The sequence below is a fragment of the Microcaecilia unicolor genome, chromosome 1, assembly GCF_901765095.1.
Source record: "Microcaecilia unicolor chromosome 1, aMicUni1.1, whole genome shotgun sequence".
NCBI classification, from domain to species: Eukaryota; Metazoa; Chordata; class Amphibia; order Gymnophiona; family Siphonopidae; genus Microcaecilia; species Microcaecilia unicolor.
In genome coordinates, this window is record NC_044031.1 from 342,831,630 (window position 1) to 342,849,736 (window position 18,107).

An 18,107-nucleotide genomic window follows, 5' to 3' on the forward strand; every position below is an offset into this window, starting at 1 on the left:
AAAATACAACCTCTCTGCTCCGCAGAAAACAAGACTGCCAGTTCCACGATAGTGTGCCAGGCAAGAAGGCACCCACACATGCGGGGGGGGGGGGGGGGGGGGGGCACTGCCTTAAAGATTTAAAATGCCAGTATACTTTGGCAGTGTCCGCACCAGGCTCCATCAGATGATGTCACCCATTTGTGAGAATATTATGCCTGCTTGTCCTCTGAGAATTACTGTTATCCAAATAAGTGGAGGCGCCTCCGAAATTCTGCCCACAGGCCACCCCAGCAGTATCTAAATTGTGCCATGGCTGTTAGAAGAAATACACAGTGGCAATATCCAGACAGCATTGCTAAACATTGGGCTCATTGGGACTTATCCCATTAGCAGATCCTGCTAATCATATAAGCCCTTTTTTTTTTTTTTGGGGGGGGGGGGGAGGGATCCAGCCTGTAAATCTATAATAGGAAAATAAAGCATAACAGACTCTGAAAATGGAACATCAGGGCAAACAAAAATCACCACCAAATTGGGTACAATTTATTAAGCATTTTTTCCAAATAGGCACAGCCTGGGCGAAATCCTTGGATAATCAGGGTAGCCAAGCAGTTTCCTACTGAATGGCTCTACAGGTCCTGATCTAAAGGATATGTAAGTATCTATATCAATATTATAGGAGTCAACTTTTGAAAATGATTGAGGGTGCTTCACCCTCTACCACCCTCCCAAGACAAAAAAAATCAAAGCACAGTGGGCTGTATGACTGGCCAGCCCATATTTAAAGATCAAGGGTGGTACAGATAATACAGAGACATGGGGAAGATTCACATAGCCAAATGAAAACCTAGAAACGTACTCAAAGTCCAACCAGTCATTCTTTTCCCCATTCTCAGTTAATACCCATCATTCTCTACCATCTTTTTACCCTTTATAGCCTGCTCATTCCATATTCTCTTGCTCTTTGTTTAACCCATCCACACAACATATTCCTCTCAGTCCATTCTCAGTCTCTCTCTGCTCAGCTCTTCTATACCACATGCTTGCTACCCAACCTATTCTCACCACTCAGTCCCCTTATTCCACTACTACTACTACTTAACATTTCTAAAGCGATACTAGGGTTACGTAGCACTGTACAATTTAATACAGAGGACAGTCCCTGCTCAAAGGAGCTTATTCTCTCAATCTTCTTCCCTCCCCTGCTTATTCCCTTTGCATTTTTAATTTTCTCCTCCAATATAGGCATAGTTTGTCTTTTATATGCGTGGGCAGGGCAATTAATAGCTGTCTGCCTATTCCAGTTACTAACCTCCTTGGTCTGCTTTGGTCCTCACTACCCTTCATCTAGCTGCCTGCTTCTGTTCATTTCTCACCTTTTCCCTCCCTCAAGTCAGCTCCCCCTTTGCTGCAGGTTTGGATTACTCATTCTTTTCACTGCTCCACACCCCTTACCTCTCTTGTGCAGGTGAGACTTCCTTTCACTGGTTTCCTTGCTCTGCTCACTTTGAGCCAAGACCCAAGCAAATCCATGTTTTCTGAGATTGCTCCTGCTTCCCATTCCTTGCAACACTGCTCCTGGTACTTACAGATTCCAGAGAAGAGGAAGCTTCATGCCTGCAGGGTCAACATAAAATATTCTACCACCTGCATGTCATGAGCCATGACAACACAGCAAGGTCCACAATTTGAAATCTTAGAGATCACATGATGAACAGGAGAACTGGTCATGTTCCAGCAGTCCCAGAAATGGGACCATGCATTCATGCTACCCACTGTGTTTGGTCTGTCTAGTGATACTACTTCAATCACTGAGGAATAAGCATTCATTAGGGGAGCATACTGAAGAGCTGGCAGTAAGTGCTGAATTTTACCAAGAGCAAGGATAAAGTAAGAGAGAAATTAAACCAAAGAAATACACAGCATTTTGGGGCTGATATACCCCTTGCCCCCCACCAAGATTCCATGCATGCTTTTGTCACCTCTTTCTCTACTGCTGCTATTCCTTTTGTAGGCCCACACAGCTCAGTGCCCCCAGTAGGCACATCATTGTTAACCCCTGTGGGATTCAGCAGCGGAATGATATTTTTATTTTTTGTGAAGTGGAAAAGTGTTCATTCCCTGACTATAGTCCCTCTCAATATCTGAGCTGTCAAGGGAAAGCCATTTTTAAGGAGAGTTTCAGGACATCATATGCCACCACAACCATCTCCTCTTTCGCCATACTTCCAATAAAATAAATTATGAACTGCAGTGACTTCAGGGCTGGAAGAAAAGTGCAGATACTGATGATTTCCCCCACCACCACCACTGACCCAGTCCAAATAAGAATAATATACCTCCAGTATGGGATGGTTCAGTTGTAGAGGGCAGATGGTTAACAATTGTTAAAAGCTTTGTGGCTGTAGTTTGAATTAATCCTCTTTGCCAGCTTCCGCTTGACACATAGAGATGCACAGGGCTTCACACCACTTCCTAGAGCTGTGGTGAGAACAGCCTGCTTGCAAGAGGAGAACAGCAGTGGCCATTAAGAGCTGGTGGGAGTTTCCAGGTTCCACTGACAATGAGGGAGGAGCAGCAGAAGTTAAGAGCTGATGAGACTCCCTGAATCCTGCTGCTAAGAAGAGAGGAGCATGCAAACAGAAGAGATGGTGGAGCATAAAAGAAGGAGAGGGGTCAGAGAGCAGAAAGAGACAGGAGAGAAGCAAAGTATAATGGAAGTTCCAGGGATACAGAGGAAAAGTGACTAGCAGAGCATAAGGGAAGACACGTAGTTAGAGGAGGAATGAAGAAGAGGAGGTGCAAGAAGGGATAGGGGAAAGGAGTGAGTCAAAAAGGGAGAGTGCAAGGTTGGATAGTAGGACAAGAGGGGGAAATGCAGGAGAGAGAGTGCAAGAGGGTGGTGAAGGGTAGGGAGGGGGTGCAGAACAGAGAAAAGTGCAACAGAAAGAGATGCTTACGTGCTGACAGCTGCACACATGAACTCACACCCTCTAATATACTACAAATATGAACACAACCCATCCTGACAGACATCCATGATGCACAGATACCCTTAGCCTCCAACACCTTGCTCTCACATATCCACACTATGTCCACCCACCCAGATGACTACTCATACAGCTCCTGCTGCACAGTGAATGATACATACCTGTAGCAGGTGTTCTCCGAGGACAGCAGGCTGATTGTTCTCACGACTGGGTGACGCCCGCGGCAGCCCCCATCAACCGGAAGAAGCTTCGCGGGCGGTCCGCACGCAGGGCACGCCCACCGCGCATGCGCGGCTGTCTTCCCGCCCGTGCGTGACCGTTCCCGCCAGTTGAATGACAAGCAAGAAAAGATGAAACGCAACTCCAAAGGGGAGGAGGGAGGGTAGGTGAGAACAATCAGCCTGCTGTCCTCGGAGAACACCTGCTACAGGTATGTATCATTCACTTTCTCCGAGGACAAGCAGGCTGCTTGTTCTCACGACTGGGGTATCCCTAGCTCTCAGGCTCACTCAAAACAAGAACCCAGGTCAAGGTAAAATTATGTATCATACCTGATAATTTTCTTTCCATTAATCATAGCTGATCAATCCATAGACTGGTGGGTTGTGTCCATCTACCAGCAGGTGGAGATAGAGAGCAATCCTTTTGCCTCCCTATATGTGGTCATGTGCTGCCGGAAACTCCTCAGTATGTCGATATCCAAGCTCCATCCGCAGGACTCAGCACTTAGAGAATTACACCCACAAAGGGACACTCTGCCCAGCTCACCACCGCCGAAACGGGGGAGGGGAATTAACCCAGCTCATCCCCACACAAGTGGGGGAGGGGAATCCGTCCAGCTCATCCCCGCGGAGCGGGGGAGGGACACCACACCTGCCGATGCGGGGGGATCTGGCTTATCCTGCAACCGCAACCGCGGGAGGAGCTGACTGACCCTAACACCGCCGAAGCGGGAGGGGTACAAAGCTGCCCTACTGCCGCACGAAGCGGGAGGGAGCGCCGGCAGAATTTAAGTCTCAATCCAGCCCCGTAAAACGGAGGGGAGAGGAATGCAGCAGCTCACTGTAACACAAATTCGTCTCAACTCTTGAAGAATCCATTGAAAAACTTGAACACGAAGTCCTCCTGAACAGGAACTGAAGACTAAACGTGAACCTGAAATGCAACCAGAATATAACCAATACAGATATCTGGGAGGGACTATGGATTGATCAGCTATGATTAATGGAAAGAAAATTATCAGGTATGATACATAATTTTACCTTCCATATCATCATGCTGATCAATCCATAGACTGGTGGGATGTACCGAAGCAGTACTCACCCAGGGCGGGACATTGAAATCCCTGACCGCAACACTGAAGCTCCAAACCGGGCCTCCGCCCGAGCAGCCACAGTCAAGCGGTAATGCCTGGAGAAGGTATGGGCCGAAGCCCAAGTTGCCGCCTTGCAAATCTCTTCCAAGGAGACGGACCCGGCCTCTGCCATAGAGGCCGCCTGAGCTCTAGTGGAGTGAGCCTTCAGCTGGATAGGCGGCACCTTCCCCGCGGCCACATAAGCCGCTGCAATGGCTTCCTTGACCCATCTTGCTACTGTAGGCTTAGCAGCCTGCAGACCCTTACGCGGACCTGCAAACAGGACAAACAGATGATCCGATTTCCGGAAATCATTGGTCACTTCCAAGTATCTGATGATGACACGTCTCACATCCAGATATTTGAGAGCAGAGTATTCCTCTGGGTAGTCCTCCCTACGAAAGGACAGAGCTGCTGATTCACATGGAAGCGAGAAACAATCTTGGGCAGGAAGGAAGGCACTGTGCGAATAGACACTCCTGCCTCAGTGAACTGCAGAAAAGGCTCTCGACATGAGAGTGCCTGGAGCTCGGAAACTCTTCTGGCTGAAGTGATAGCCACCAAAAAGACTGCTTTCAACGTCAGGTCTTTCAGAGATGCCCTCGACAAGGGTTCAAAAAGCGGCTTCTGCAATGCTCTTAGCACCAGGTTGAGATTCCACGCAGGCACCACTGAGTGCAGAGGAGGGCGCAGGTGATTAACTCCCTTGAGAAAGCGCACCACATCTGGCTGCGAAGCCAGGGAAACACCCTTCAGGCGGCCCCTGAAGCAAGCCAGAGCCGCTACCTGGACTTTAAGGGAACTGAGCGACAGGCCTTTCTCCAGACCTTCTTGCAGGAACGCCAACACTGAAGAAATTGGAGCAGTGAAGGGAGAAAGTGAGCCTGCTTCACACCACGCTGCAAAGATACGCCAAACCCTGGCGTAAGCAGTAGAAGTAGAGTGCTTCCTCGCTCTCAGCATAGTGGCGATGACCTTGTCTGAGAAGCCCTTCTTTCTCAGACGCTGCCGCTCAATAGCCAGGCCGTAAGACCAAAGGGGGAGGGATCCTCCATCACCACGGGACCCTGATGCAACAGGCCCTGCTCCACTGGCAGCCGCAGAGGATCGTCGACTGAGAGCCTGATCAAGTCCGCATACTAGGGACGTCTGGGCCAATCCGGACCCACCAGGATTATCCGGCCCGGATGCTTTGCCACCCGGTCTAGCACCCTGCCCAACATGGGCCAGGGCGGGAACACATAGAGAAGCTCTTGTGTCGGCCACTGTTGGAGAAGAGCATCTACTCCCAGGGATCGAGGGTCCCGTCCTCTGCTGAAAAAGCGCGGCACTTGGCAATTGGCCGATGACGCCATCAGATCTAGGTTCGGCTGGCCCCAGCGCTTCGTGATGTCCAAGAACGCCTGAGCAGATAGCTGCCACTCTCCGGGCTCCAAGGTATGGCGACTGAGAAAGTCCGCCTTGACATTCATGACTCCGGCAATGTGGGCTGCTGACAGCTGTTCCAGGTTCGCTTCCGCCCACTGGCATAGATTCATGGCCTCCTTGGCTAGAGGGGCGCTCTTGGTACCTCCCTGGCGGTTGACATAGGCCACAGCCGTGGCATTGTCCGACAGGACCCGTACTGGCGGAGCAGTAGCCAACCCGAAAGGGAGGGCTCTGAACTGGAAGTGTCGTCCCAGGACTGCAAAACGCAGAAAGCGTTGATGAGAAGGCCAGATGGGAATATGCAGGTACGCTTCCTTGATGTCCAAGGAAGCCAAGAACTCTCCTGCCTTCACTGCCGCTATAACAGAGCGGAGAGTCTCCATGCGAAAGTGCCGCACTTGCAAGGCCCGATTGACCCCTTTGAGGTCGAGGATAGGCCGGACAGAACCTCCTTTCTTTGGTACCACAAAGTAAATGGAGTAACGTCCCTTGCCAATCTGATTTTCTGGCACCGGAACGACCGCACCCAGGCGGATCAGGTTGTCCAAGGTCTGCTGCACTGCCACAGCTTTGACCGGAGACTTGCAGGGAGAGAGTACAAACCCGTCTCTTAAGGGTCGGCAGAACTCTAGCTTGTAGCCGTCTCTGATGACTTCCAGCACCCAAGCGTCTGAAGTTACTTTGGTCCACTCGCCCAGAAACGAGGACAGCCGTCCTCCAATCTGCACTGGGCCATGGACCAAGCCCCCTTCATTGGGTACGAGACCCTGGGGGAGGACCGGAGGGCGTACCTCCGGGACGGCAGTCTCTGCGAAAGGAATGCTGCTTGGGGGAGAAGTACCTTTTGAAGGAAGAGGGGGCAGAGGAGCCCGACTTGCCCGGGCGGTACCGACGGGCTTCTTGAAACCGTCCTCTGGAGATCCCGGGGCGAGCACTGGCCCGAGCCCTGACCTCTGGTAACCTCTTGCCCTTAGACGTGCCGAGATCGGTCACGATTTTGTCCAGCTCGACCCCAAAGAGCAGCTTGCCTTTAAAAGGCAACTTAGCCAGGCGGGACTTAGAGGCGTGGTCTGCAGACCAATGTTTCAGCCAAAGCCAGCGCCGCGCAGAGACTGTCTGAGCCATGCCTTTAGCCGAGGCTCTCAAGACATCATACAGTAAGTCTGCCAAATAAGCCAAGCCCGATTCCAGGGCCGGCCAGTCAGCCCTCAAGGAAGGATCCGAGGGGGAAGCCCGCTGCACCAACGTCAGGCACGCCCTGGCCACATAGGAGCCGCAAACTGAGGCCTGCAAACTTAAGGCAGCCGCCTCGAAGGACGACCTTAAAGCCGCTTCTAATCTTCTGTCTTGGGCGTCCTTTAGAGCCGTGCCACCTTCCACCGGCAACGCCGTTTTCTTAGTCACCGCAGTGATTAAAGAATCCACGGTAGGCCAAACAAAGGCCTCACGCTCACTTTCAGGCAAAGGATAGAGGCGGGACATAGCCCTAGCCACTTTGAGGTTCGCTTCCGGGACATCCCATTGAGCCGAAATTAAGGTGTGCATGGCATCATGCACGTGGAAGGTTCTAGGCGGGCGCTTCGTCCCCAGCATAATGGCGGAGCCAACAGGGGCTGAGGGAGAGACGTCCTCCGGAGAGGAAATCTTCAAAATGCTCATGGCCTGCAATAACAGGTTGGGCAAATCCTCTGAGCGAAAGATCCGTGCTGCAGAGGGGTCATCCGCTCCATCCAAGCGGGAATCCGTCTCCTCCAAGGAATCCCCAAAGGACCGTTGGGAGAACTCAGATACGCTGCCCTCATCTACATCAGAGGAAACAGCGTCCTCTAAGGCCTGGGCATCCACCCGAGGGCATTTACTTCCGGGGGCCTCAACCCCTTTATCGGACAAGGGAGAAGGGACAGCGTTTTGCATAAGAAAGGCCTGATGCAGCAGCAAAATAAACTCGGGGAGAAACCCCCCAGACTGTGCACTTCAGCAGCTTGGGCCACAGCCCTAGACGCACCCTCAACCGGCGCTCGCAAGAGCGGGGGAGAACCATGCTGCGCATCCAAGATGGCGTCCGGCACGACACTCCGCGAAGGAGCCGCGCGGGAAGAACGGCGCTTAACTTTAGCCGCTTTTTTGCCGTCGCCCAAATCAAGGGCGGCCATGGCATGAACGTCTCCCAGCTCAAGGGCGGCCCAAGAAGAAGCCGTCCGAGCAGAGTGGCCGGCCAAGATGGCGGAGGCGAGCAGCGGGGGATGGGCGTTTATGGCGGGAAAAACCGCCGCGCCGGAGGAAGACCCGGGACACTGACCGGCCTCCAAACTGACACCCAACAAGGGCGAATCAGATTTTAAAACCCCCGCATCCCCGCTAGGAGCGCACACGCGGTCCGGGGAGCGATTCTTCGCGCCCTCGCCCTCCGACGCCATAGGCCACGTGGAGATCAATCGGGGAACCCCCTGCCCGCTATAAAAAGGTAAAAATTACCTGCTTCTCGCTCCGAGCTGTAACGACCTGGTGTCCCAGTGAGTAGCTGCAATAAACGTTTAAATAAACGTCGAAATAAACGCCCTTAAAGACGTTCAAAATTTTTTTTTTTTTTTTTTAACGGAGCCAGCGGGAGGGGGGAGAAAAGGAGGGACCTGGCGCCACCAGGTTTGCACTTGCTCAAGAAGAGCCCTCAACCCCAGGCACTCAACAAAACCTAAAAATTAGGCTTGGAGGCCTAGCCAGAGCTGCTGCTGTGTGTGACCACCACCTGCTGAGATAGAGAACATACTGAGGAGTTTCCGGCAGCACATGACCACATATAGGGAGGCAAAAGGATTGCTCTCTATCTCCACCTGCTGGTAGATGGACACAACCCACCAGTCTATGGATTGATCAGCATGATGATATGGAATTGAACCTCGCAACGGTGAGGATACAACAGAAAATTGACCTACGAAGAACAACTAACTGAGAGTGCAGCCTGACCAGAATAAATTCGGGTCCTGGAGGGTGGAGTTGGATTTACACCCCAAACAGATTCTGCAGCACCGACTGCCCGAACCGACTGTCGCGTCGGATATCCTGCTGGAGGCAGTAATGTGATGTGAATGTGTGGACAGATGACCACGTCGCAGCCTTGCAAATCTCTTCAATAGAGGCTGACTTCAAGTGGGCCACCGACGCTGCCATGGCTCTGACACTATGAGCCGTGACATGACCCTCAAGAGTCAGCACAGCCTGGGCGTAAGTGAAGGAAATGCAATCTGCTAGCCAATTGGAGATGGTGCATTTCCCGACAGCGACCCCTAGCCTGTTAGGGTCGAAAGAAACAAACAATTGGGCGGACTGTCTGTGGGGCTGTGTCCGCTCCAAATAGAAGGCCAATGCTCTCTTGCAGTCCAATGTGTGCAACTGACGTTCAGCAGGGCGGGTATGCGGTCTGGGAAAGAATGTTGGCAAGACAATTGACTGGTTAAGATGGAACTCCGACACCACCTTCGGCAGGAACTGGGTGGGTGCGGAGCACTACTCTGTTGTGATGAAATTTTGTATATGGAGCATGAGCTACCAGGGCTTGAAGCTCACTGACCCTACGAGCTGAAGTAACTGCCACCAAGAAAATGACCTTCCAGGTCAAGTACTTCAGATGGCAGGTATTCAGTGGCTCAAAAGGAGGTTTCATCAGCTGGGTGAGGACGACGTTGAGATCCCATGACACTGTAGGAGGCTTGATAGGGGGCTTTGACAAAAGCAAGCCTCTCATGAATCGAACGACTAAAGGCTCTCCAGAGATGGCTTTACCTTCCACACGATAATGGTAAGCACTAATCGCACTAAGGTGATTCCTTACTGAGTTGGTCTTGAGGCCAGACTCTGATAAGTGCAGAAGGTATTCAAGCAGGTTCTGTGCAGGGCAAGAACGAGGTTCTAGGGCCTTGCTCTCACACCAAACGACAAACCTCCTCCACTTGAAAAAGTAACTCTTTTTAGTGGAATCCTTCCTAGAGGCAAGGAAGACACGGGAGACACCCTCAGACAGACCCAACGCAGTGAAGTCTACGCCCTCAACATCCAGGCCGTGAGAGCCAGGGACTGATGGTTGGGGTGCAGCAACGCTCCGTCGTTCTGTGAAATGAGAGTCGGAAAACACTCCAATCTCCACGGTTCTTCGGAGGACAACTCCAGAAGAGGAGGGAACCAGATCTGACGGGGCCAAAAGGGCGCTATCAGAATCATGGTGCCGTGGTCTTGCTTGAGCTTCAGTAAGGTCTTCCCCACCAAAGGTATGGGAGGATAAGCATACAGGAGGCCGGTCCCCCAATGAAGGAGAAAGGCGTCCGACGCTAGCCTGCCGTGTGCCTGAAGTCTGGAACAGAACAGAGGCAGCTTGTGGTTGGTCTGAGAGGCGAAAAGGTCCACCGAGGGGGTGCCCCACTCTCGGAAGATCTTGCGTACCACTCTGGAATGAAGCGACCACTCGTGCGGTTGCATGACTCTGCTCAGCCTGTCGGCCAGACTGTTGTTTACACCTGCTAGGTATGTGGCTTGGAGGAGCATGCCAAACTGGCAAGCCCAACGCCACATCCCGACGGCTTCCTGACACAAGGGGCGAGATCCGGTGCCCCCCTGCTTGTTGGTGTAATACATTGCAACCTGATTGTCTGCCCGAATTTGGATAATTTGGCAGGACAGCCGATCTCTGAAAGCCTTCAGTGCGTTCCAGATCGCTCGGAGCTCCAGGAGGTTGATCTGCAGATCCTTTTCCTGGAGGGACCACAGACCCTGGGTGTGAAGCCCATCGACATGAGCTCCCCACCCCAGGCGAGATGCATCCGTCGTCAGCACTTTCGTGGGCTGCGGAATTTGGAATGGACGTCCCAGGGTCAAATTGGTCCGAATGGTCCACCAGAGCAGTGAAGTGCGGCAACTGGTGGAGAGGCGGATGACATCTTCTAGATTCCCGGTGGCTTGGAACCACTGGGAAGCTAGGGTCCATTGAGCAGATCTCATGTGAAGACGAGCCATGGGAGTCAAATGGACTGTGGAGGCCATATGACCCAGAAGTCTCAACATCTGCCGAGCTGTGACCTGCTGAGACGCTCTGGTCTGTGAAGCGAGGGATAGGAGGTTGTTGGCCCTCGCTTCGGGAAGGAAGGCCTGAGCCGTCTGGGTATTCAGCAGAGCTCCTATGAATTCCAGAGACTGGGTTGGCTGGAGATGGGACTTTGGGTAATTTATCACAAACCCCAGCAGCTCCAGGAGTTGAATAGTGCACTGCATGGACCGGAGGGCTCCTGCTTCCGAGGTGTTCTTGACCAGCCAATCGTCGAGATATGGGAACACGTGCACTCCCAGCTTGCGTAGATACGCCGCTACCACCACGAGGCACTTTGTAAACACCCGTGGGGCAGAGGCGAGCCCAAAGGGCAGCACACAATACTGAAAGTGCTGTGCGCCCAGGCGGAATCTGAGATACTGTCTGTGAGCTGGCAGTATCGGGATGTGAGTGTATGCGTCCTTTAAATCCAGGGAACATAGCCAATCGTTTTTCTGAATCATTGGCAGAAGGGTGCCCAAGGAAAGCATCCTGAACTTTTCTTTGACCAGGAATTTGTTCAGACCTCTCAGGTCTAGGATGGGACGCATCCCCCCTGTTTTCTTTTCCACAAGGAAGTACCTGGAATAGAATCCCTGCCCTTCCTGCCCGGGTGGTACGGGCTCGACCGCATTGGCGCTGAGAAGGGCGGAGAGTTCCTCTGCAAGTACCTGCTTGTGATGGGAGCTGAAAGATTGAGCTCCCGGAGGACAATTTGGTGGCAGGGAGGTCAAATTCAGGGCGTATCCGCACCGCACTATTTGGAGAACCCACTGGTCGGAGGTTATGAGAGGCCACCTTTGGTGAAAAAATTTTAACCTCCCTCCGACCGGCAGATCGTCTGGTACGGACACTTTGAGGGCGGCTATGTTCCCATGGATCCAGTCAAAAGCCCGTCCCCGGCTTTTGCTGTGGAGGCGCAGGGGGCTGCTTAGGCGCACGCTGTTGACGAGAACGAGCGCGCTGGGGCTGTCCCTGTGCCTGACGAGGCCTTAGGGCCGGCTGGGTGTACCTACGCTTGGGAAAAGCATAGGGCGCAGCCTGCCGGACCCGGGAAAAACGTCCACCTGCTGAGGTGGATGCTGAAGGCGCCCGGTGGGAGAGCTTGTCGAGGGCGGTTTCCCGCTGATGCAGTTGGTCCACCAGCTGCTCGACCTTCTCACCAAAAATATTATCCCCCCGGCAAGGGACGTCAGCCAGTCTCTGCTGGGTGTGGTTGTCCAGGTCAGAGGCACGCAGCCATGAGAGCCTGCGCATCACTATACCTTGGGCCACAGCACGAGACGCCACGTCACAGGTGTCATAGATACCCCTGGACAGGAACTTTCTGCACGCCTTCAGCTGCCTGACCATCTCCTGAAAAGGCCTGGACTGCTCCGGCGGGAGCTTATCGATCAGGTCCGCCAGTTGCTTCACATTGTTCCGCATGTGGATGCTCGTGTAGAGCTGGTAAGACTGGATGCGGGTCACGAGCATGGAAGATTGGTAGGCCTTCCTCCCAAACGAGTCCAGAGTGCGAGACTCCCGCCCCGGGGGCGCCGAGGCGGTATCCCTCGAACTCCGTGCCCTCTTGAGAGCAGAATCCACGACCGCTGAGTCATGGGGCAATTGGGGCCGCATTAACTCTGGTTCCGAGTGGATTCTGTACTGGGACTCTGCTTTCTTGGGAATGGTGGGATTAGATAATGGTCTCATCCAGTTCCGGAGCAGTGTCTCTTTGAGGATATTGTGCAACGGCACCGTGGAGGACTCTCTAGGTGGTGATGGATAGTCGAGGACCTCGAGCATCTCAGCCCTCGGCTCGTCCACAGAGACCACGGGGAAGGGAATGCATATAGACATGTCCCTAACAAAGGAGGCAAAGGAGAGGCTCTCAGGAGGCGAGAGCTTCCTCTCAGGTGAAGGCGTGGGGTCGGAGGGAAGGCCCACAGACTCCTCTGAGGAGAAATATCTGGGGTCCTCCTCCTCCTCCCCCCACGAGGCCTCTTCCTCGGTATCGGACATAAGCTCATGTAGCTGAGTCCTCAACCGGGCCCGGCTCGACGTCGAGGCACCGAGGCCTCGGTGTCGTCGAGCGGTGGACTCCCGCGCTGGCGGGGACGAAGCTCCCTCCATCGACGTCGACGGGGACTCCACCTGCGTGGCGGTCGAGACCGGCGCCGCAAGCGGCATCGGTGTCGAAGGCCTCGGCACCGGGCTAGAGCTCGCCGGCGCCACAGTCAACGCAGCCGAGGGCGCAAGCACCCCCGGCTCCGGCACAGCCTGGCGCATCAGCCCTTCCAGGATCCCCGGAAGGATGGCTCGGAGGCACTCGTCCAGGCCCGTTGCCGGGAAAGGCGGGGGGGGGGGGGGGGGGCCGGTAGAGGCGTCGGTGCTGGAAGCTGCTCGGGTCCAGGAGACTGCACCGAAGTGCTGGGACCCTGACGCGTCGGTACCTCCACTACCGAGGGGGGCCTCTCCTCTCGACGCTGACGCTTACCCGGCGTCGACTCCTCTCCGGCGCCGGAGGCTGGGTGCATCGATGGCGACCAATGACGGTGCTTCCTTGGCTTCTTGCGGTGCCCGTCATCGGCGCTAGGTAGTATGGAGGAGGAGGAGGTTGATCCCCCTCGGACTCGAGGGGCCGGATCAGACAGGGTTCGGTCCCGAGGGCCATGAGCAGAGGGAGTGACCGGGGCCGATTGCCCACGCGGACTCTCACCCCTACCCTCACCGGAAGACCGGCGGGCCGACGGGACCTGTGCTCCTGGGGTCGATGCCATCGGTGCCGATTTCGCGGACATCGATACCGGTACCGAAGAACCGGCCGTCGATACCGATGCCGTTGAGGTCGACGTCGAGGGGCCGGCGCAAGTTCCAAAAATACGGTCCCAAAGAACTTGCCTCGCAACTTGAGTCCGTTTCCGGAGACCAAGACACAAAGTACACGACTTGGTATCGTGGTCCGGCCCAAGGCACTGGAGGCACCCAGCGTGGGTGTCGGTCTGCGAGATAGGCCGGCCGCACCGACCACACTTTTTAAATCCACTCGGGACCTTCGAGGACATCGACGGAAAAATTGCGTCGGCGAAATCAAAGTCGTCGATGGTGGCGGTAAAATCACACCTCGAAAAAATAATCGACCGCGCGGCCACAAGGCGACGCCCCCGCTAGAAAACGAGGGAAAAAACAGCGCGTTCTCTTTTTTTTTTTTTTTAACAAGAGAAAAAAACCCTTGCGGAACGTGCGACAACAACAAGGAAAAAACAAAGAAGGTTCGCGAACAACGCGACGGTTTTCCGGGGCTGACGAAGAGAGAGATGTGCGACACGTCTCTCTCCAGGCGCGGAAAAGAAAAGACTGGCGGGAACTGTCACGCACGGGCAGGAAGACGGCCGCGCATGCACGGTGGGCGTGCCCTGCGTGCGGACCGCCCGCGAAGCTTCTTCCGGTTGATGGGGGCTGCCGCGGACGTCACCCAGTCGTGAGAACAAGCAGACTGCTTGTCCTCGGAGAATACTGAAGTACACTTTAACATAGTAACATAGTAGATGACGGCAGAAAAAGACCTGCATGGTCCATCCAGTCTGCCCAACAAGATAAACTCATATGTGTATACCTTACCTTGATTTGTACTTGCCTTTTTCAGGCACAGACCGTACAAGTCTGCCCAGCAGTATTTCCCACCTCCCAACCACCAGTCCCGCTTCCCATCACCAGCTCTGGCACGGACCGTATAAGGCTGCCCTCCACTATCCTCGCCTCCCAACCACCAACCTCTCTTCCCCCACCTGCTCCGTACTACACTTTACAATGGCTGTTTCAACTGAGTCCTGCACACAAACATGCCTTAGTCTGTAAATGCAGGAAACGGGGAAAATGAACCATCATCTCACACTGTAAGCATGCACTTTTCAACTTGTTACACTTTAAACACATTAATTACATTCTCACATCAGACTATTTTCCTCTAGGATAAAATGTATTTCAGCACCAAGGATAGCTCTATAGGCAGGTAGGTGTTGCTTCCTACATTCAGACTGCTGCCCTCGCACATCTCTTACATTTTCCCTTAATAACTACCAGAGTAGCTGCTTTCATATCTCTATTACCTTTACCGATGGCTAGTGAACAGCATCAACTTTCTCCAAACGTGAAATTTTAATGGGCTTCTGCACCCAAGAGCCCCTTCCCACTTCTAGCACAAACATCTGCCTGACTTGATGGCCCAAGCTAGATGACAAAACATTTTAATTGCTTGACCAGGGTTTAGTTTCCCTACAGTCCTCCTTTTGAGCTTACCATTCTTTGGGAGACAGCACCATTGCTACTCCCAGTAGCTTTTTTATTACTAAGCAGGCTCTGCTAAGGCTCTCCACTCCATTCTGCTGCCTTTTAACACAGTTGGATCACGATGGACTGTGGCAGTACAACCTGAAGCATTTCATCAGGTGCACACTGTGTTTCAGAATCCATCACTGCTTCTAGAATTGATGGAAAAGCAGTGACACTGTCAGCATTGGCTTCTGACATGACCCAAACTGCTGCCATTCCTACTGCTGCTAAAGCCACTTCTATCCAGCATCTCTTCCAGTACCTTTTATGGCCCCTGGCCACCATTGTAGTTAAGTAAATTTTATACATTTTTATACTTCCTCACATTTAAAATAATATTTATGTTTACAAGAATTACCTATTTTCTCTGTTTGTGTAGAAACAGACTAAATATAAACAACGTTTTTCTTCTTTTTTTCCCCCAGGCACTCGCCTTAGGTAGCCTATCCCAGAGGACTTCAAGTTATCGAGCTCACTGAATGCTGTAGGTGTTGCATTTCTACCACAAGTGAGCTGTTGCAATTGGTGTAGTCATCAAGGCTCCCTCATGGTGCTTGATCACATCACCTCTGCAAAATATCATGCCCTTCAGGACAAGAGACTCAAACTTGAACTCCACATATCATGGCACGCTGAAGCATAGTGATAGCCCAATAACTTGGGGCAATGTAGTCATTAATGCAGCATCTTATGCAGGTCTTTGTTCAGACTCTTTAAATGCAGCTTATTAATGCCACTTTTTCCTTCCTTGGCAAACTGAAACCTGATGGTCTCTTCTGATATTGCATTAACCATATCTGGCTGAACTATGATTTATACCCCTTCCCTTTTTTCCTGCGCATACCGCCTTAGATCATAGTAAATTAGGAGATTATCATCTGCCCTTCAGTTTGGAGTCTTGCTTGTAAAAAATCTGTTCTGTTTGTCAAGGAGTAAATTACAGAGTCCATCCTCGCTCTTGGTGTTGCAAAGTATTATACAAACAGGCATAATGTAAGGAACATAGATGTACCTGAACCCTTTCTGCCTTCAGCACAAATGAGTAATTATATAAACAAATTAAAAAAAACACCTTTAATCTCAAGCTCAATATGATTACATCATTACTATGTTTCAAGAACCAGGTAAGAGTAGAAAGTTCAATTTAACAAGTTAAGAAATGTACACTGTAAACTTTGCAAAATAAAAAAAGAGCCTTTACCACTCTGTAATACTTCCTCTGCTCACTGAAGGGTGTCTGTGCCAGACAATATAACCAGCAGTTTGAAAACTAGTTTTTTGTGCCATGGTATCATTAAGTGGAGTTTACATGTGTACATTATGTTCTTCACATATACAAATCCTTGTACTTGCTAGATCTGCTTCAATCCATTTCATGGCTAAAGAGGATCCACGTACGTGGAGAACTCAATAGATCCCACGGGGCAGCAAACAGAGATAAATGATTAAAGATAAAATGACAACTTAAAACAAAAATAAAATTAAAATTAAGACATAAGGTTAGTTTCATTCTTAATCTGTTTTATAGATTTTTATTATTATTGTGCTACAATTCTTCCTGATTTGGGTTTTTTCAATCTCCCCAAGGATTGATGATTTTTATCACCAACGTTATGGCATCATTCATATATGTATATTTATCTTATATTGTTTCATATGGTTTCATTTTTTAATCTTTATTCACACCATGTTATCAGTTTTGTGTTAAGTATATCAATCCATTTATCATTTATCTTGATGTCTATTTTAATATTCAGTATCATTTCTTTATTATGGAGCTTTTTCATGTAGTCATTTAATTTTAATATGGTGAATAATGTCCTTTATTTATATGGATATATCTCATTTATTTTTTGTATGATATTCTTCATGATATAAATTTTTTATCATACTGTTTAGAACTTCTTTTGTTGACCATTGTCATTTTATCTTTAATTTTTTGTTTTAAGTTTGTTGTATTTACACATTGTTTGATGTTTTTATTTATAGACTCCTGATGCAAGCCGTTAGGCCGAAACACAGCATTGTGTCGAGTCATTTCTAAGGAAATATTAATAAACTGTTTTGATTTTATTATTATTTGTTTGGCCCCAGTTATTTGGACAAGCCTGGTTTACTTTTCCCACTTCTTTTCTCTCTCAATCCATTTCATTCCACCTTCAATGCCAGTTTTACATTGTTGCTGGTACTATTCCTCTTTCTCTCCAGTTTGCCTTTGTCTTGGCTTGGCAGTGTGTACAAGGAAGAGCCCAGAAAGGGTAATTGTAATGCCCACCCACCACAGGAATACACGAGACTCTCCGAACAGCAGCTTCCCCAGGAGTGCCTGCATCAGAACACAAACACATTCAAAATACTGTGGGTGCAGTTGCATAGCAACAAGTGTACAGACAGAAAACTTGGAAAGAACAACACTAACTCTCTGGTTTGATAGAGTTACTTGAACATTAACAGCAGCGCACTTGATATGGGAAGCTCAAATCTGATACTGGGATATATCTTCTTTAGATATAATACGTCTGCCTTAAAATGTTATCCCTCATTATTGCCACTATGGCATACTCCATTTTATTTCCTTGAAATAAAAGAGGTAAATTACTTGGAAAAGAAACAGAACACTTCAATCCTTACGTCTTCACTATAGGGAAACCTGTACTGAGCTACCTTTAAGCTAGCACATCAGCAATCAGTCACAAGAGGAGGCAAGGATCTAGATTTAATTATTTGCCTTTAGTAATCTGAGTTCAAGGTAAGTTCCACAGAGAACTACCATTTACATCTGAGTGTAAGAGGGGTTTACAATCTGAAAGGCCTAATAAGTAAAAGGCTTTCTTCCACTATAGGCACCTGGTATAGAATCCCCCTCCCCTTTACAGTTAAATTTTATTTATTAATTTCAATTACAAAACAAGAATAATAACAAAAGAAAACAACAAAGCTGCAAGGTTACATTGAAACCTTAACG

General features: G+C 50.7%; 1 protein-coding gene across 2 annotated transcripts in view; it reads right to left on the reverse strand.

Moving 5' to 3' along the window:
• Positions 1-1,470: 1,470 nt before the first annotated feature.
• The window catches only part of TMEM42 (transmembrane protein 42), an 84,763-nt gene continuing 68,126 nt past the window's right edge, over positions 1,471-18,107 (reverse strand). The window contains exons 3-4 of one of the 2 annotated variants that reach the window (XM_030190060.1): positions 17,422-17,468; positions 1,471-1,599 (exon numbers count right to left, since the gene is read on the reverse strand). In XM_030190060.1, the coding sequence (XP_030045920.1) occupies positions 1,485-1,599; positions 17,422-17,468 (162 nt within the window). In that variant the 3' untranslated portion in view covers positions 1,471-1,484. Of the gene's footprint in view, positions 1,600-16,203; positions 16,515-17,289; positions 17,469-18,107 lie in introns of those variants that run through there. The other variant, XM_030190061.1, reaches the window with a different exon arrangement.